The following is a 20421-nucleotide window of genomic DNA, read 5'->3' as shown; positions in this document are numbered from 1 at the left end:
TGCAGGCTCAGATTGCTTTACTGTATGTACTTTGGGGACACCCATCTCTGAGGGATCCGAATGCTTTCTTCAAATATTTAGCATGCTCTGCTGCACCACCTTCTCCTCAGTGAGGAATCTTCTGCAAGTTCAAGGTGGGCCCACTGCTGTCATTCACAAGTAGAACACATTTGCCCCGGAAAGTGTAAGGTAGAGAAACCTCAGATGTAAAATTCTTCTTCGTTAGCTGGTGAAGCTGAGCAAACACCACCACAATCATCCAGAGAACAAGGAGGTCCTCTTGAGGACTGTTTGGGTTGCTTGGAGACAGACGCCGACGTGAATGAGCTGGAAGACCATTCAGAGAGAGAAGGCAGTGAACCATCAACTGACTCAAAGGTATTGCACATGGCTGATACAGGCCTTCTGCTGGTGGCTGCCTGTTTCGTCTTACCAAGAATTTGCTTCTGTGGGGGAAGAGAGGCTTCCAAGTCATTGCAAAATCCATTAAGGGCAGAGTATGCAGAGACCACAGACAGGTCTGAGAAGGACAACTTCATCCCTGTGTCTACATCAGTCTCCTGCGCACCCTCCAAGTCATCAATGTTAAGCCTAGGGCTGCATCTCCATGCTTTTAACCTGGTTGCAGGTGACCCAGTATTTAAAAATTGAAATGGTTCACTGAAATGAAAAGTCTCTGAGGCTGAGGAGGAGTTCACTGTGGGCAAGCAGAACAGAGACTTGCTTCGTTGAAATGACCATGAAATGCTGGAAGCACTGCTGGATCTGCGTGTGAAGTGTCCTTGATCACTGTGTCTTAAGTCCTGCTGGGAGAAACCAAGATGATGACCAAGGCCGTTTGCATGATGTACCTTTTTTTGACCCATTTCTTTTGGTTGTTCGGGGACAGATCTGTGGCTCTGAGGAAGAAAGGCTGGCAGAGTGGTGAAGCGGGAATCTGTTGACACAGATGGATATGGTTGCTTGTTCTGCTTTGCAGACTTCCTACACCAACTGCGTGCTTGCTGCAGCCGGGAGAGGGAGAAAAGAAGATCACATTAATACAGAATTGGCAGTCTTACAACCATAAGTCTCCGTTGCTGAGTTGTGACTGCAAATAATTACGAAGCAGACTTCATTCAGTATGCTTGCAGCAAATGTTTCACTTCAATAACAAAGAGAAAGTACCCTGCCAAATTCCCAAATATTTACATAAGGACCCTTGAAGACAACAAGAATAAATGGTAGAGGAGCCCTGCCTGGCGGGCTGAATTACACTAGCCTGAAATTCTCACTTACTATCGACTTGTTCAGATTCATTCATATTCTGTCTTCCAACATTACTGCCTCACTGGACAGCTAAAGAACAAAAATGAAGAAATGGGAGATGTATGTTACCATCATTATTATTTCTCATATCTTCCTTAGTGTGGTGCAAATATTTTTATGCCTCCTCTGAAACATCAAAAAGCCTTTAGCAAGCAACCTCATTCTCTGTTGTCTCAACGGGAATTTACTACTTCTTTCAACTCTTTCACATTTTCTCTTTCACATCTGGTTAGTTGAACAGTGCACCCTAGAACCCACTTGCTCTATTATCTAGCTCCTAATGACTTTCAGGACAGCTTTGAACCCCTAATTTGCGTGAAGACACCTAGACTGAAGACCTAGCCTGATGGTTGCGATCTGAATCTGGAGCTGAATCTCATCCCGAGGGCAGGATTCAGTTGTCTACCTGCCAGACAGCAGCTGTGACAAATGGGGAGCCAATTTCCTTCTCAAGAAACTGTCTGGAGGCCAGGTAGCCTTTCTATGGGATCAGACACTGATGTGTGGGTAACTGAACTGAGGCCCTAATGTCCAAGCAATCATAAAGTTTTTCATCAACCCACTTACCTCAGTACGCCTTTTAGAAGTTTGCATTTTAAAAAGTTTAATTTAAATTCTTATGGGAATTTCTCACATAATACAAAATGCTGGATTTCTGTCCCAAAAGGGACAGTCGGACAAAGCGCAAGATCATACCCTTGAGTATAATCATTAATCTCAGCTATGGGACTTGTCAGTTGGAAATAACAGAGGAGAAAGTACTAGGTCTTGGTCACTGTGTGCTATTAAAGTGACAAGGATGTGACAAATTTGATTCAGGGCAGTCTCAAGTGAGTTTAAAAAGTACTAATGCGCTGTGTATAACACTGCTATGGCCTCATCCAGAATGCTGCACATGACTCAAATCATGCCTATGTGAAAAAGAATAAATTCAAACTGAAAAAGATGCAGCCACAAGGAAAAAAAAAAGGTGAACTATCCATTAAAAAACCTGAACCACAAACTAATAAAAGTTTTCTAATCACAACAGAAGTAAGAAGAGTCTTTTGGGGTGAGTAATGCATAAAGATGGAGCTTGATCATTTTCCCAAAGAGATTATACGACATGACGGAAAGGGATGAGACCTGGCAACCAAGGAGGTCCTTTGTATCCGCTGCTCTAAAAGAACTCCATACATTGCTGCTTATAACATCTTGCTAGTGCACATCGCATTGTCTTAGTGACCCAGATCTGTCATAGCCATCTTCTGATTTTATTGCAGTGATTTTATAGGCAAAAAAGGATTTTCACATCGGCAAAAAATGTTTTGCTCATTCTCACTAGAGGTGATTTATAGAACAGCCAAATAATAGGAGTTCATTTAGGCCTTGTAGATGAATATCTATATACAGACCAATGTATATGTAGTGAGGTATGTTAATTCATTATCTATTTCTGTATAATATAATAAGCTGTTTTCCTTAATGCCATAAAGAATTAAATGAATTAATGGGTAAATTAACCACAGTAGTGTAGCAGTTTCATTAGCTGATAAGAAATTGAGTACAAGAGTCAAATAAAATAAGTCAAATTGTCAATAAAACATTAACCAGAAATCGCTTTAGAACTCTACATGTAACGTTATTTTATTTATGCAATAGGTGAGCTAATTTGTTTAAAAAAATCGGCAAGATAAAAGGCTTGTGTCCATGAAGAAAATACCAGCTGTTTCTTAATTGAAGACATTTCTGGATAACGCAGCAATAACAATATAGCATGCTGAAAGTACACAACCAAATCACGGCACTCTTTTGATGTTTTTTTTCAAGAGGACACTCCTCATTATATTGCTGTTTGCACTAACCAAAGGTACTATTTTTTTCTGTGCAGTAGCTCTGATATCAGATACACTACACAGACTCAGCCACCGCGATTGCTTAATTGACAGAAGCACCTCCGGAACACTTCTCCTACCTCTCAGACAGAAGATGGTAGACTGCCTGACCATGGCTAGTTTTTCTGTTATATTCTTGTGTTTTCATAGAGTTAGTTGATAATTTGGCAGATCAAGCATGCAAAGAAACCAAGGATCCAAGCAAGTACAGTCTTCTTGTTTGTGAAAAGGTAAGGAGGTCCTTACCTTTGGGACCACAAGCACTGGTAACAACTGGGACAAAACTGTACCTGAAAACAAGGTTTTTGGGAACAGATCTGACACTTGCACTAGGGAGAGTTCTGTGGGCAGTACCAAAGCCTTGCCTTTACCTTAGGCAGACCATACCATCCGTCTGTATATATAAAGCAGAGCCCACAGACATCACAGGTAGGATTTAGTTGTCTAGTTAATAGAGCCAGTGGAGCCTGGAGAGCAATTCAGTTTTCCCTAGAGGAAATTCCTGTATCTAGTTAGCTGGATTGCTCTCTAAGTCCTTGGGCTGTACTGAGTACATATCCATCAACTACAGTGAGAACACAGACTGTAGCTCACACAAAAATACCTGCAGTTAGACACCAGTTTCAGATATCTACAATCTGGAGCTGAACCAAATCCTGCAAAGATAACTCCCATGTGTTCCTTTTGCTTTGGTGTATAGAGGAGATATTTTGCACACTAGTAAAAGTCTCATGTATTTAGATGATGGTAATAATTTGTTACTCTCATTTATCGACATAACTTTTGACATGTGTTCCAAATAAAAAGTAATTTAATTTGGTCTCTCAGGTCACCACTGGTGAGAGATACTAGCTCTGATTCAGTTGTGTAATTGCAGGTACCTGCTGTATCCTGCCTGGCCTGCAAGCACATGCACAGGCCACTCCATACCAGGGATTTCAGTGGGAATGTTCCTGGGCACGTTTAATTTATTAATACAGGTAAAGTCTTAAGCATTTGGGGAACAAAGCACAAACACAAGAATAGCTGTTTCGAACTCTTTCAAATATTTACAAACCCTCCAGTTTAAATCAGCTTGTGTTACTTTTGGATATGCAACACAACGACTACAGGTGCAACCAAATTACCTGTACTCAAAAGGACGCTTACCCAAGACATTGCCCACGAGGGTGTGGAGCAGAGGGCAAGGCCAGGATAAATGAATGAGGTGAGATGAAACACCCTGGCTAGAAACCCCGGGGGCTCTCATGTAGGAACTTTCTAGCCAAAATGCAGATAAAAGTGGAGATTCAACGGAAAGGGGAAATGCACTTCTGAGCGGGAGCACTTGGAAGGGGCAACCTGCCCCGTGCAGCTGAACAGCTGTAAGTACCTGGCCTGACTGGAACATAATTACACTAACAAGAAAAATCTACTTTAGGTAAGACATTAGTTTTAAGGTTTTGTTATTTTTAACTTTTTCCTAGCTGTTTAATGTTCCTGCGACAGATAAGAGCACTTAACTTTATACAAGGTATTTGCTGTTATTCCTGCTACTGGGTCACAGCTTCTGGTCAAGCCCAGTTGGCTTGGCAGGAGGTAATGGTGGATCAGTGAGGAGAAGGGGACAGGTACAGCCTGCCCTTAGGATGGCTGCCCGCAGGACAGACCAAGAGACATCACTAATGCAGCTTATTTCTGAACAGCTCTGTTTATAGGAAGACTTGATTACCTTGACTGTTTTTTGTTTAGATGTATTATGATTTAGAATACTTATTTTCCAATGCTGCTCTTCATGATATGGGCAGAAAGGGGAAATAATAAGGGGAGATTTTTTTAATACTTTCATCTTAATGCAACATAAAAGAAAACTTTCCCGACTGTGAGAATACCAGACTGCACAACTATACTACAGGTGGAGTGTCAGAAGCTCCATCTCATGAAATACTAGTGAATAAAGATTACAGGCTAATCCGAGAGAGAGAGAGAGAGAGAGAGAGAGAACTGGATTATGTGGACTAATAAGACCTCTATATCTACATTCTGTAGGTTGTCAGAATCACAGAGAGGATTCAATGATTTATCCAGGATTAAAACTCAGGCAAAACTAGCTCCTAGTCCTGTGCCAAGGCTGTTGACTGTGCTCCCTCGTACCACCCTGGCAGGGCACAGGGAGAGCTGCATGCAGCCTGTGCGTCCATGTGATCGCTCCCCTTCCTTTAAACCTTACAGTGCCTGACAGCCCCACAAAGTTCAAACTGGATTTCCAGGTGTGTCTGCTCTTGGGAGAAACCACGACAAGCAAGTGGGTGACCCTGACCTTCCACTGCCCTTTCGGCCATGGGATACCAGCAAGACCTATTTTTGTCCCTTGAGTACAGCGTGATGCACATGCAGCTCCTCTTTTCATCTGAACAGCCTTCTTCCTCCTTCCCTGTTCTTCCCTTGGCTTTGGAAGCCATTGCATCTGCTTTAGTTTTTCTGAATTATTTTATTTTTTAATCCTTACCTTCAGCCTTCTCACAGCTTGCTTTCTGCATTGCCTGTTACCTGGCTGCAGCCCGGCAGAGCCCTGCCTGGTGTAGCCATGTTGCCTGCGCCAGGCACAAGCGCGGCAGAGATGCTGAAGAGGGGGTCAGCCATCTGAGAGGAAAAAGACTTGATCCAAACTGACATGTTAATTTTGACTGAAATTCCAAATACAGGGAGAAAGACCTCGCCATAAAGACACACAACAAACCCGGCCATTGACTAAACTGACTGAGATTAGCTCTCTAACAGAACAGATTTTTTCATCTGGCGCTAATCTGCTGCTCATTTATAATCTCTGCACAAATCTTTGTGAAGCCTGGAGGGATTTAGAGTCTTTGTGTATTACAATGGGCTGCAGAAGAATTTCATGATGAATATCCGGGAACACCATAAACAACTTGGGGTGAATCTCGCAGAAATGCACTTTCAGCTACACTTGGGCTGCCTATACCTGACACAAAAAAAACCATGAGTGCTCCTACAGTCTATTTTAAGTTATCTGCTTTTTAAGAAAGTAGATAGTGATCTCATTACACATTATCTGTATTAAGCACTGCCAGCAAGGCTCTGCTGAGGTCAGAACCCAGCCAAACAGCCAGCACGGCAATGACGTCACCATCTCGAGCCCAGATTTATACCTGCCTTGCTCAACAGGAGTGCAATGGTGTTTGTGTAACTGTATTAAAAGCAGTGGGACTGATCCAGGAGAAAAAAAGAATCAACACAAGAAAAAGTGGCAGAGGTTGGTCCTCAGTATTACCATAATGAGTCTTACTTGAAAGGCAAAATGAATTCAGAAGGGCAGCATATCAAAAGGCAAAATGCACAAATTTGATTTAAAATTGAAGACATTTGAAAAGTGGCATGTACTGTGTTTACAAAATGCAAACAAGGTGGGTGTCTTGTAACGCTAAATATCTTCACTCTCAAGAGTTTTTGCTGGGTCTATAGAGTCATCAGAGATCTTATTATGCCATGAAACATAACTGTACTAATGGGAAAGACAGAAAGAAAGTACCTTAGGAGGAACAAAAACAACTAAAAAGTCTCCTCCTACTTGAGTTAGTGACTGATGTGCTGTGTTCCCCTGAAAAGCAATCATTAGTACTAAGAAGAACCAAACACCTATGGCACTAAAAGGAAAGGAAAAATAGAGTAAAATATTTTGCTTCAGGCAGGGGCATAAGACAGAGATGCCACAGAGCCCAAGGCCCCTAAAATGGTAGCAGATTGACTAATGCTCCTAGGCCATTTAGATATTTTATCAAGATATGAATTTATACAAATGCTGGATGATCATCAAGGCACCCAAACTGGAAACTAAGGGAAGGAGAAGGAACACTGCTTTGTGCTGGAGAGAGGAAATGCAGAGTCAGGTGACGTCTTGGAAGGGTCTGGTGGGTCAGCTGAATGAAATGCAACCATGACCACGCTGACCTGTGTCATAAACCTCTCAACACAAAAGTAGACCCTGAGCCTCCAAGATTTGCCTCTCCTTGGCCGAGACAAGCTTAAAAGGCAAACCATTCCTTGAAAGGCAAACATGTCCTGCCGAGGACAGTGAAATGGTTCTTTTAGTCTCAGCTGGGGCTGGGAGAGGAAAAGGAAAAGCTTTGTTCTAATCTCAGATCTTGCAATTATTTTGACCTCAGCAACGCAGTACTACCCACCCTTGCTGCCCATGTATCCAAGACAGGGCATTTTCTGCATTGTCTGAGAGGACTCTCTCAGACGCAGAGTGCTGAGCCTCCAGCACTCTGTAAGAAGGCACTGTCTCTGCTCCCTAAAACACATTGGGTCAGTTGTGCATCATGGAAAAATCTCTCCTTCTGGTTTCTGCGTTCAGCTATCTTGAGTGTGAGGCTTGACTACAACCACATTTTTCATGCAGATACATACATGTTTTAAATAAGCTGAGGGAAATAAAGGCACTTTGTTCTCCTCATGGCCCCAGATAAAAGGGGATGAAGAGATGAGTTCATGAATCTCACAGACACCTGTATATAATATACTGAATAAACAAAGAGTTTCTCAGCTATAAGCTTTTGATTCTTTTTTCTGTATAACATACTTGCCGATGACCGTGTAGGCATGTAACCTTCATGCTGCTTCCCATCTTCAGGCATTTTGCATTGCCTTTATGCATGCAGCTGGCAGACATCTGCACCCCCAGAATGACTTCTGGCAACTCCAAGGACGTATTCAACAGTAACATACTGACCTTGTACATAAATGACTGCAGCTGACCTCATGAAACCATTAGGGGATGACTACTGCCTGACCATAGATCTAGAGTACTGATTTTGTACACCGAGCAATGAAGAAACCTCCAGGGTAGCAGAGACCTGAGCTTGCAGGTAGCACAGCGGCAGGTTAATCATTCTTAGTGGTTGGGTCCACAGCCAATCTTTTCCCAGAACCAAAGCTTCAGGTAATAAACCATGTTTCCTAAATATGATTATACCACTTCTGATCTCAAGATTACGGTTGCCCGGTGCCCTGTTATTTCAAGGATGCTCTATAAAGCAATGCTAGGCAGAAAACTGCCACCCCATAAATAGTAGAGGTTCATTACTATAGTAACTGGCATAAAAGCCTTACAATGCCAGATCTGACTACCTTCTTTCAGGCAGGATTAGCACAGACTGGTAACAAATCACTCATTTCTTGGGGTTTTTATTTGCCTTGGCTTTCTGGCAATGTTGTTTGCTTCTTGGTGCTGAAGATGGTGGAGGGATTTCAGCCAGAAATTGGTTATTACAAGGTGTATCAGGTGCCTGAACACAGATGTTTGGTCCATTCTGCTATCTCTTAGGGTGCCTGTCTGGCACTCCAGGAGGGCACAGCCCTCCTGAGTCTAATCTGCCAGGACACTTTTTCTGGGTGGCTCAGGTACCCTTTGGCATGTAAAATGGCAGTAGGTCTTATGCTTAAGTGCTGAGTTACTACCTAGGTGAGATACTAATTTTCCGTCACCCACCTTCCTCCCAGGTATGTCTGTATGTCCTCCCTCAGGCAAGAGCAGCTAGGAAATTCTGCCAAAATGTTATTTTACCTTTCCTACCCTATCCAAAGACATTCTCACAATTTAAAGAAGCCATCTGTTCACTTTCTTCTCTCTGCTCACTAATCCCTGCTTCCCAAACATGCATGGCCAAGCTAGTCCCATCAGTTATTAACCTTTCCTGCTTCCCACGTTGCACTGCCAGGAGTGCAAGTTCATTAGCACTTCAGCTGTCTCTGTGCAGATTAGGCCCAGAGGCAGCCAGGAATTTGGACAAGACGTATAAAACTGGCAGTATATTCAGTACACTGGTATATGGTATATTCTTAGCTACATTACTTACACATTCTTCCCACTGCTCTGGCAAGAGCTCCCCAGCGCTCCTGCTTCTGGGCTTAGTACTGGTGAAGCAGTGTGGGTGTCTTCCCACAGGATGCAAACATGCTCTTAAGCCTTGCTCCTGCTAAAGCCAACTGAAGCTTACCCTTTGCCTCAGCTGGTATATAGCTGCACCCTTGGAGCTAACTTGCCAATGTGGAAAAGCTACTGTGACAAAATAATTTTGAAGGGCTTCCTTGCAAATGAAGGAATGGTTTCTGTGGTATTAAACAGACTTATCCTGCCCATGAATAACTTTATTTTCTCTTGCACTGACTTTATCTAAGCCCCTTGTAATTGCATTTGCAAAATGGGTTAAGAACATGGATCAATCTGGCTGGCAAGTATCCAAGTCCCTGTAAGCACACCAAGAAAAACACAGAGGTCACATCTTGTTAGTCTAATCATTCAAACTTCAAACATTAAATACTGCCTGTAATTTAACAGGGATGTTAGTCTACCATTTTGGGTATAATTGGTAATTTTAATCTGTAAAAAGATGCAGTATCCATATCAAGTAAATAAAAATATTCTGATGGTTATTATGTACCAACTGATGTGTAGGCTGAAAAATAGTAGGAGGTCATTGTTTGGGTTCATATACCTGGGAAGAGGTGAAAGTTATTAACAACACTGTAGCATTGATAATTTTGCTAATAGCTGCACTCCACGAGAAAGCGAAAGGTAATCCTGTTACTTTAAAAGGTAGATAGTATAATTGTTTTAAGCTCAGAATGAGTTAAAAGAATATGAGTCCATGGATCACCAAATCCAGTGTTTCCTATAATGCACGCTTCATCATATAATCCCTTTTCCATAACTGATCATCCTGTCTTGAATTAGGGTATTAACCTGTTTGTAACTGCTGGGTGGCTGTTATGTAGTTGGCCATCAATATGTACAGCTGCCGACTTAAATCTATTTATTGACAGTTTTTTGTTCCTGTGCCAGAAAAGTCATTTAGTGAAACAGCCTTTTCCCGTTCCTGCTGTTAACCTTCTGGTATATTTTCTGAGCACAGAGCTCCGTTAGACTTAGTTTGGCTAGGCTCAGATGACCCTACTCTTCCAGTTTCCGTTTGTAAGATGTCTCTCCATTCCTCTGCATGGGTGAGAGACCTCTCTGCAGTCACCTTTCTGAAGCCCAAGGCTGAAGACAGGTGAGGCCCATGGGACCTTGTGCAATGGCACAAGCACTTCCCACACGCCTTAGGGGATAGTAACTCTAGTACACACCAGAGACTGCACTTTTCTTTTCATGGCCATGTTGCGCTGGTGGCTTGTAGTCATCTGAGTACAAACAGGACATTTTCCCTTTGGTTTAGTTATAGAGCTCCATTTCTGGTTGTACAGACTTGTTCAAAACCTGTATACCAGGAGCTTGTCTTCATGACTTTACAATCACGTAAGTTAGATCCAGTGTCTGGTTTCCCCCCATTTTGCGTACATTAAACATCTTTTGCTTCACCACACTTCCAATGTGATGATTTCCATTTCCGTAACTTCATTCCTGTTTGCCATTTTACCCTCCTGTTCAGCATCATTGTCCTCACTGAAAACAGAAATGAAAATTAATTGCACTTGGAAGCCACACTTAGCAGGCTTTCGCTCTCCTCTTTTGGTGCATATGGCTAAAATTTTATTTTCTTTGCAGGGTTAACCTCAGTCTGCTGTTTGGCAAGTCTCGCTTTACTTTTGTACTGCCTGGCACCTGTTATTTCTGAAACCTTGCTGTTTTGAAATTGAAAGACTTATTCAGAAGCCCTATTTTTTTTTTTTACCCTTCCCTTCAATTTACTTGAAACCTGTGCAAGATCCCGTAAACCAAAGTTATATCACATCGCAGAAACCTTCTGAAAAAGAACTGGGAAAAGGGGACATAGGTGAGTGTGGTTGCTGTGTAAAAGTTTCATGATGGCTCTTGCGAGCTTAAGTTAACAAGACATCTCAGGATAACACAGATATGCCTACAGTGCAAGCAGTAATGCTGACAAATTGGTGACTATCTGGGCAGATGGGCAGGGAAGCTGAATTGCCTCTTGAGCCCTGCACAAGTGCTGTTCAGCTCTGGCTGGGGTATCTCTGTGTGTGGCATCTGCAAAGCTGCACTGAAAGGTTTCACCACCACCTGATGTGACTCACCAGAGCACAGATGCCCCATGTACCTGGATTTTCAGTCCCGAGAGCTACAAACCCAGAGGTGCTGTGTTGCAGGGGGGTGTACACACCTCTCTGTGTGCACACCTCTCTGCATGCTGGGAGGTCCGTACGGTGCAAGGATGGCACCCACAACGCCTCTTCCACAGAAACGAGGTTGGACAATTTGACAAGCTTCACGAATGCAATTCACTCTAAAAAAATACCTTTCTCCGAAATCTGAACAACAGTCTTCCAAAGGTGAGGGCCTGTGCTCCTTGATTCAAACGCTAAGCAGCAATAAATGCCTCTGCAGCAAAGGAATCCACATTAACCTGGCCACAGATACCCCCTCTTCAGGGCAGGCAGCTATTAAAAGCTTGCTGCTTGTTATCCCCGTTATCTCCCTCGGATGTGGTGTAGTGAAGCAGAGCATGCTGATACATTGCCCAGCTATGGTGCCTACAGATGTCCTAACAAATAAACTCTCTTTCAGGACTTGGTTACGAGCACTTGAGATTAGTTCAAAAAGAGAGTCTGTGGCAATGTCTCTCTCAGGCTGCTCTTCAGGGTGCATTTCTTTTCCTTCACTACTTCTCTCCCCGTCCTAGTATCGCTGTGCAAAAGAGAGGTGCAGTTTGTCACTCTGTGATGCTAGAAAATAATGAGTACCATCAGGAATTCTGCTTGTCTTCCATAAAAACCTCATAACTGAGAGCTATTTTATAAACCCCTGTCAGTTCTGTGCCCATATTTCTTATAAAACTACACCCATCAGCCACTATTTCTCCACTCGGGCTCATAATTCCTTCTCTCCTCATTCTTTTAAACAGCTACCTCGTCTCACATCACTCTCTGCATAAACTGAGCTTGACTGATGTCTGGGTAGTATCATCCACTGCTTTCCTGATTAGTTACATACACAGCAAGGGCTTTCAATTTCTTTCTTTAGTGGTACGCCCCGGCTCTTTCTCTTAGGACAGAGCAAAAAAAAAAAAAAAGCCTCCTTTTACAGCTTCCATTGCAGGTTAAGCTTTCCTCCACAAAAGCAATAAATGTGCTTCTATTTCCCTGTGTACTGAACCTACCTGCAAAAGGATCCTATTTCCATCATGGTCTTCTGTCTGCCACCTGCCTTCACTGATGGGGCTGCAAGGGTTGGGCAAGAGAGGCACAAGCTGCCCCACATCTCTCACTCTGAACTCCAGCACCGCTGACTCTGTCGGCATTGGCACCTGGCCCTTCGGAAGTTTTTTTAAAGAAAACTGAATGTCTATTTCCATGTTAGAATAGACAGGAAAAACACAAAAGTCTGCTTTTTTCTGACATACTGGTCTTTTCAGTATTAACTCGTACAATTTCAAAATGTCAACAAAGTTTTCACTCCTGCAGTATATAGTGAAGCGGATAATTTCTTTCCCGTAGTGCACTGGGCGAATGGCCCATAGAGGAGTCTCTGGAGCCAAAGTGTAGAAGTCCTGGCTGCATGGCATGTAAGGGAGGAATTTCCCATGCACTCGCTCGGTGTGGTGGTAATGCCAAGGTGGCTGCTGGAAGGTTTCGTGGAGCTGCAAGATTGCTTCTTCCCCATATTCCTCCTGCAGAAACAGAATGACGGCAAGGGCTGGCTGAGAAACACCAGCCTTACCTGGCTTCCCGCGCTTCTTGGGCACTCGTCTTTCTGAGACTCGAAACAGCTGGAGGTCTGGATGGATCCAGGCTAGAAGCTTATCGATGGCTTGCTGAAGAGTCTTGGATTCACCTGGGTCTGTGATAATATGCACACTAACAAGGAATGGGTCTTGTATGCCTTCCACAGAAAGTTCACCTGAGAGTATAAAAAGAAAAATAATAGCCTTTAAGATTTGTAACCAAGTTGTCAACATTTAGGTGAGCAGTGAAGGAGAAACAGCCTACTCAGTCACACTGGGCTTTTTTTTCATCTTTCTCAAGTGCACCTGCAGTAAACTAAAAATCATGTACAGAGATATAGCAACCAAGAAAATAATCAGAAGACAGAGAAGTTTCATGAAGCATACCATAACAGTCGCTCTTTCTACTGAGGCAGCATCCAAAAGATGTCACCCGGTGTGTGTTTCTGTGTCAGAAAAGAGCTGCCCCATACAGCTGAGCAGTAGGAAAGATAAAAATACTGATGTACAGCAGGCGTGAAAGGGGCACTGATGATATGCAGAGTGATCAGGGTGGACAGTGTTCATCCCACCTTGTTTTATTTTCTGCCAGTTGGCTTGGAGCATGGAAAATCACAACACTGAAATCCACTCTTATCACCTTGACTTTGGCATTTTCCACCCAGTTAAGAGTGTTCTGTGTCCTGGAGGCAACTGTTTTAATAAGTAAGGCAAAGTTTGTAGGGAGTGGTAATATCTTTTATTAGACCAACTGATACAGTTGGGAAAAAAAAAACAGACAAGCCTTCAGGCACACAAGCCTTTCTTCAGGAAAAGATATTACTCGTCTCTACAAATCCTGCACTGTTTATGTCTTCAGACCATCAAGACTATAATACTACTACTTCAAGGTTTTTATAAGACTAGGGAAGACTGGTAAAAGCAGGAAGCACAAAAAATTACACCTACTCAGGGGAAAAAAGAAACCTCTGGTTAGCCTTGGGAATGTTCACAGGGGCTCTAACTGTTTTTGTCCCTGAAACCTCTTTGACAGCTCAGAAGCAGAGCAATGGCTGGTTGGAGGGCAGGGGAGAAATTGTCAGTTCTGTTCTGCTGGACTTGCATGCCAATAAAGATGCATGTGAATGGAGATCCAAGACAATTTAATAAATTATCCAGGTAATCTGGCTGTTTTGCTGAAAAGGTTCCCTCTGTGTGGTGTTCTGAAACCACCTCCATGTCCAAGACCCCGAGCCTGGGCACAAAGCCTAAATGTGTGAAGCCTTAGAAAGGCTTCCCAAGCTTTTCATTGTGCACACCACATTTAATAGGGGGATTGTCTCACAGGCTCTTTCCCCTCCTATTGGCAATCAGTACGAACCTCTCCCTCCTCCCTCCTGGCATCAGAATAACATTCCTATGATACTTCAGCAATTGCTTTAATGGAAAAATAGTATTATACAAGTAATGTATTTTAGCTGTCTTTCAATACAGAATAGCTGCAAGACCCAGAGAAAAGCTAGATGCAACTGCACAGCTTTCCAGAGACGACTGGTAAACATACCATCAGCCTCAATTTAGAAGATGCAGAAAGATATGGTATGCAGAGCAAATATCAAGCATGCATTTTGCCTAGGGGAGATATAGAAAAATCAAGTAAATAATCAAAAATACAATTGCGGCAGAGTTCTTGTACCTCTGCACGAAATGGGTGATGCGGAGTGACTTTCTCAGGTGGTTAATGGATGAAAAAAACTGAAGCAAAAAAAAAAAATCTGTGTTGGTATATAGCAAGAGGCTTTGCTATGACAATTGTTACTGGCAGGTAATTCTTTGAGATATCCACTGTGGACAGTCACAGTGTGGGAGAAAAACAAAGGGGGTGTTGGGGGGAGATCCTCTGATGGTCCTTTACACAGGACAGCAGGACAGGAAGGAAAACAAATTGCAGAGGACAGTGATCTAATAAAACCAGAAAGAAAGTAATTGCCATGGCTACGCAGTCATTCATTTTCTAGGGCTGGAATAGAAGATGTTCAGCTCTTTCCTCCCTCTGTTCCCTTTGTTACACAAATGCTAGCAAAGCCTGCAACAAGTGACAGGCTTGATATTTATGCATATAAATGACTGCAGCTCTGAAAGAAGCCTGGGCACAACAACGTGAAAGCAGAGAGCCATCGTTCCTGTTGGCTTCTTGCTCTGCATGGAAAAAAAAATCTCTGAGCACGGCTTTTCTGCCCTCCTGTTGCTCAGCATGGTGCATGGACACTGAATGGCTAAAGCATTTTTCAAAAGTGGAGCCTTGTGGGAGCCAGCCCCAGCATTAGTATTCTGCAGCCATCGCTGCCTGTGCCCATCAGCGCCAGATGCTCGCAGCACCAGCCTCAGAAGACCACCAAAGCACGGCACAAAGCCATGGTTAGGAGCCAGGGTTATATGTGCAGCAGAGCAAATAATCTTTTTTTCTGAGCTAGAAGCAACTATGCTGAAGGGGGAAAAGTCTAACAAATCAGTACAGAAAGAGCTTCAGTATCTATTTTATATTAGCAAAGATGCTTTTACCACAACACTTTTATGCCATTCATTATGTTGCTTCTGGGCTTATAAAATGGGAGCCCTTTCTGTTTTGGTAAGAAAAAGAGAAACATGAGAAAAGCAGAAATATGAGGCAAGGAGCTAAGGGAAACTTCCCCTGAACCGATGATAAGTCGCAAATTGTTTCTGGGTTACTAACAAGTCTTTTTGCTTCAACTGACAAGGAAGGGGGGAAAACGACACCATTTCTCATGACACAGTTCAGTTTGCCCCCGGCAAATTGTCACAGAAGCAAATGAAAGCTCTGCATATGTATTAGCCTTCCTGTGTTACTAGTTAATCCCACAGAAAATATCAAAATGCTGAGGCATCTATTTGAAAATAAGCTCACAGTTCTCACAGCTATTACATTTTTTCTTGCCTATGACAGAAGGGGATTAGTTCTCTTTGAGTTGGCAAGGCACTAACATTGCTAAGAGGTAATTACAACCAGGATTGAAAGAGTATTTTACAATTCTAAACTTTTTACTCCTCTTTTAGGTAGTATTAACCAACCATGAGACGTTAAAGCAAACAGTCAGCCCAAATGCTGTGGGGCTGTCACACTTGATGTCCTAAAGCTGGTAGCTGAGAGTAGCCTGATATTTTATGATTGAGCTTTGGATCAGTCCTTCTCTACATATTACTTCTATTTTGTTGCTGACGCAATATTGCTGAGCGAAGAAAAAACAAAGTCCTGCAAAGCAGAATGGCAGTCTTGTCCTGTGGTTCTTCCTCCCCTCCTCTCGCTGCCCAGAAACCAGGATCTTTTCATCCAAAAGACAATCTGACAGAAAGCAGTGGGTGCTGTCAAGTCTGTCTGTGCCAGCTGCCTCATTTCAGTAGGACTTCACTGAAATTCCAGCTGCCTTGTCTTAGGGGAAGACAGGACAGGTACCTGCCTGTAGCTCAGTTGTCTACGTCCCCTGCCGAGTGCTTGGAGAGAAGCTGCCGCCTCTGAAAAACCTGCGGAGGATGATCATAGAATCATAGAATGGTTTGGCTTGGAAGAGGCTTTTAAAGGTCGTCTAGTCCAACCCCCCTGCAGTGAGCAGGGACATCTTCAACTTGATCAGGCTGCTCAGAGCCTGTCCAACCTCACCTCAAATGTTGCCAGTTTTGGGGCATCTACCACCTCCCTGGGCAACCTGTGCCAGTGCTTCACCAGCCTCATTGTGAAAAATGTCTTCCTTATGTCTAGTCTAAATCTACCCTCTTTTTGTTTAAAACCATTACCCCTTGTCCTATCACAACCGGCCCTGCTAAAAAGTCTGTCCCCATCTTTCCTGTAAGCCCCCTTTAAGTACTGGAAGGCTGCAATAAGGTCTCCCCAGAGCCTTCTCTGCTCCAGGCTGAACAACCCTAACTCTCTCAGCCTGTCCTCACAGGAGAGGTGTTCTATCCCTCTGGTCATTTTTGTGCCCCTCGTCTGGACTCGCTCCAACAGGTCCATGTCTTTCCTGTGCTGAGGGCTCCGGAGCTGGATGCAGGACTCCAGGTGGGGTCTCACCAGAGCAGAGTAGAGGGGCAGAATCCCCTCCCTTGACCTGCTGGCCATGCTTCTTCGGAGACAGTTGACTTTCTGGGCTGTGAGCGCCGACTCATGTCCAGCTTATTGTCCACCAGCACCCCCAAGTCCTTCTGGGCAGGGCTGCTCTCAATCCCTTCATCCCCCAGCCTGTGTTGAGACTGGGGGTTGCCTCAACCCAGGTGCAGGACCCTGCACTTGGCCTTGTTGAACCTCATGAGGTTTGCATGGGCCCATTCCTCGAGCTTGTCCGGGTCCCTCTGGATGGCATCCCGTCCCTCAGGCATGTCAACCGCACCACTCAGCTTTGTGTCATCTGCAAACTTGCTGAGGGTGCACTCGATCACACTGCCTATGCCATTGATGAAAGTATTAAACAGTACTGGTCCCAGTAGGAACCCCTGAGGGACACCTCTCATCACTGATCTCCATCTGGACATTGAGCCATTGACTACTACCCTCTAGATGATCTTGGCTCCCTAATTCCTTTCCTCACCCCTCACTCTGTAGGGAACAGCGGCATCTGCAGAGGACAACCCTCTCAGCATCCAGATCTGCCCAGCCCTCCCCTGGCCAGAAGTGGCTAGTGGGATGGCAATGACAACAATGGCAATCTAGTGACACAAACACCCATGGGTGAAGTGGGAAGCAATGGGTTAAGTGCTCTGCTCCCTTGGGGTGGAGAGCAGGGTGAGGGGCGCAGCCACAACCCCTGAGCGGTGCCATAAAGACTCCGGTATCTGGTAACACCATCATCCTTGCTGCAGCTGGCCAGGAAGGCAGGGCTCCTGGCCCAAAGCAGGCACAAGCGGGTGTAACTTCTGGTCAGCAACCCCAGCAGCTGGGAAGCAGCTAGGCTCATCTGGAGGTACGGGGAACTGGAGTTACAACTCCTTCTCCCTGAAGTATGTACGCATTTTACATTTAAACCACACAAGAGGCAAAATGTCCCTAGAAGCAATGAGCACAGTTTTCTCCCATGCCACCTGAGTAACCCTAGGTTAGAGAAGTCTTCCTCTTGCATTTGCTTTTGGGCCCAGGACTCTTGCACACCTGGCTCAAGCAGAATGTTTACTGGGTTATCTGGCCATGACCTTGCAGTCTGGTCCCTCTTTTACGCTGTGAGAGGCCGGGGTTGCATTCCCCTGGAGCCGCCCTGCACGAAGACCCGTCCTTTCTCAGCGCAGTGCTCCAACCACTTTTTTATTTCAGGTGAAGTCACCACCTTCAGCAGTCTTGATGACATATGATTTTCCAGGCTTCTCCAGTAGACTTGGCTGGAAATCCACTGACTGCCTAAAATCAGCCCATAGCAAAGCTTAGGAAGGATGAAATGTCTCTCCTAACCCTGTGCTGGTGAATCAAGACATGGACCTAAAGACCTCTCAGACTCACCAGGAGATATTTAATGAATAGTTACCTACAGGGTTAGGCAAACCTGGTATGTGAGCTAAGATGGAGTCTACGCAAAGAGAAATTTTAGGCAGACTGGATCCCAGCCCCAGTCTGTGCATGGGAAAGTGTGTTTCCAAACTGTGGCAGGTATTATCAATCTTCTAGCCACCTACATTTTCAATCTTCTATTCAGGAAACTCAGAGGAAGTATTCAACCTATAAATACTTGACATCATTTTTTTTTTAGCTGACCTGCAATATTGCACTGAGAATCTAAATACTGGAACATGAACTTCGATTTTCCTGCTGTGGCATGCTGCTTCATGGGAACCAACAGCCAAACCTCTCTTACACTGTACAGACTAGATTCCTTTATCACTACATCAGGCAGTAAGATTTCGCATTTCATTCTGACAAAATTGCATGGTGCACTACAAGATATGTAAATCAGTCAATGGGAGAGGGTCAGAGTGAATGTACCAAGCTTCTGACCTGCATCTCCCATAGAGCAGGACTTCATTATCAGGAAATAAATGCTATCAGGAATTAATGAAATAATTCAAAACTGAACATTACAGATCAGCATATTTTGTTCATTGTTAATAAATCAAAATGTTTCAGCTGTGGGAATGTAAAAAATCCAAACACTTTATAAATAATGTCAGAAAAAAAGCACTATAACATTTCCTAATTGAAACTTCCGGGGATTTCTGTTGCACAGAAAATGTCAATATTTCCCTATTTCAATCCCATTCCAGAACACTAAGAAATGTCAAGATGGTTGCATTTCTTACCGAACAGGACCTTCACATTTTATCTGAGTCCAAGGCAAGACTGACCATTTTAGGTGTATTAATTGAAAGGCTTATGAGCAGACACAGAGACAGAGGCTATTTTCATAAACAAGGAGCATCACTTTATGGGCAGCTGCAACAGAAGCTGTTACTGGACACCTCTGGCAGCAGAACCCACTGTGAGGTCATGCTTTGATGAATTATGCAGCATCAATAATCTTTTGAACAAGCAGGATGTGACAGATTCACCAGCTCCTCCATTCTCTGTCCCCGCTGTTTAATAGCATCTGACAAATGCGGGGCTGCAGGATAATGTGCTTCTCAGCACGCCCTGCTTTGCATACCACCTCAAACTCATGAAGGTTGTTCAGAAGCAATAAGAAAGGGGATATTCTGCACAGCACAGCGACAAGAGGAGAAACGTCTTTCACGCTCCCATCAGAGCAGCATTTTCCTGTGGAGCTGCAGTTGAATATTCTCTAATGGAGATAATGGTGCCAGGATGCTCACTCCCCCATCTGCACTAGGGTAGTATAGACAATGCACAGCAGACCAGCATACTGACAAGCATGGCAAAATGGTCAATCTGCTCCTCCAGATGGGCACATGATATAGGCTCTCTGTGCTGTTATCCAGTTGCTGTAGAACCAAAAAAAAAAAAAAAAAAGTATTGAGCAAAAATGAAGCTGGAAAATTAAGCCCATTATCTGCCTGATGGAGATAAAAAGCTTTCTCTGGTACATTAACATGAACAGTGTTACGAGGTGTCATTGCCTTTAGTGTACAGCATGCAGCCAGCCCTGCGGGAATGAATCTTACCAAAAAGTGATGCTTAATGCCCACAGAAGCCCTGCATGATCAAGCAAAAGCAATGGCAGATCTCATCATGTGGTACTTTTGCTGTTAGATGGTGCAGCAGTTGCTGAAATTCCCCACTGGGCTTACATGCCCCAGTGAATTCTCATCCCTCCCCACCAGCTACATTTCCCCGACCTGCCTAAGGGTAACCTTTCATGATCAACTTAAGCTGCTGTTGACGGGGGCCATCTCACATCCTTCACCTCTCCATGCACTCCTGCCCACTCCATTATGTTGGCCTGGGTACTTGCGTGGCTACACATCTTAAGCTGATCATGCAGCTGCACCCTGACACTCGCTCTCCTGTTTGCAGTCACAGGGTCTATGATGCCAAGATCAATATCTTGGCTTGCCTTCAGGACCATATGACCCCCATCGTCTTCATAGGAAACACAACCGTTGTGGCCCAGAGTCATCCCACGGAAGGTTAG

The 20421-nt window shown here is 44.0% G+C and overlaps 1 protein-coding gene across 1 annotated transcript; it reads right to left on the bottom strand.

Annotated features, from left to right (window-relative positions):
• Positions 1-200: 200 nt before the first annotated feature.
• On the bottom strand, positions 201-20406 carry FAM124A (family with sequence similarity 124A). The gene is made up of 3 exons (XM_010288130.1): positions 20238-20406; positions 12299-13038; positions 201-1004 (listed from the first exon to the last, which is right to left on the bottom strand). The coding sequence occupies exons 1-3, from the start codon at positions 20404-20406 to the stop codon at positions 201-203; spliced, it is 1713 nt and encodes a 570-aa protein (XP_010286432.1).
• Positions 20407-20421: the final 15 nt, after the last annotated feature.

The sequence above is a fragment of the Phaethon lepturus genome, unplaced genomic scaffold (genome assembly GCF_000687285.1).
Source record: "Phaethon lepturus isolate BGI_N335 unplaced genomic scaffold, ASM68728v1 scaffold13465, whole genome shotgun sequence".
NCBI lineage: Eukaryota > Metazoa > Chordata > Aves > Phaethontiformes > Phaethontidae > Phaethon > Phaethon lepturus.
The sequence above is the reverse complement of the archived record's forward strand: the minus strand, read 5'-3'. Positions and strand labels throughout refer to the sequence as shown.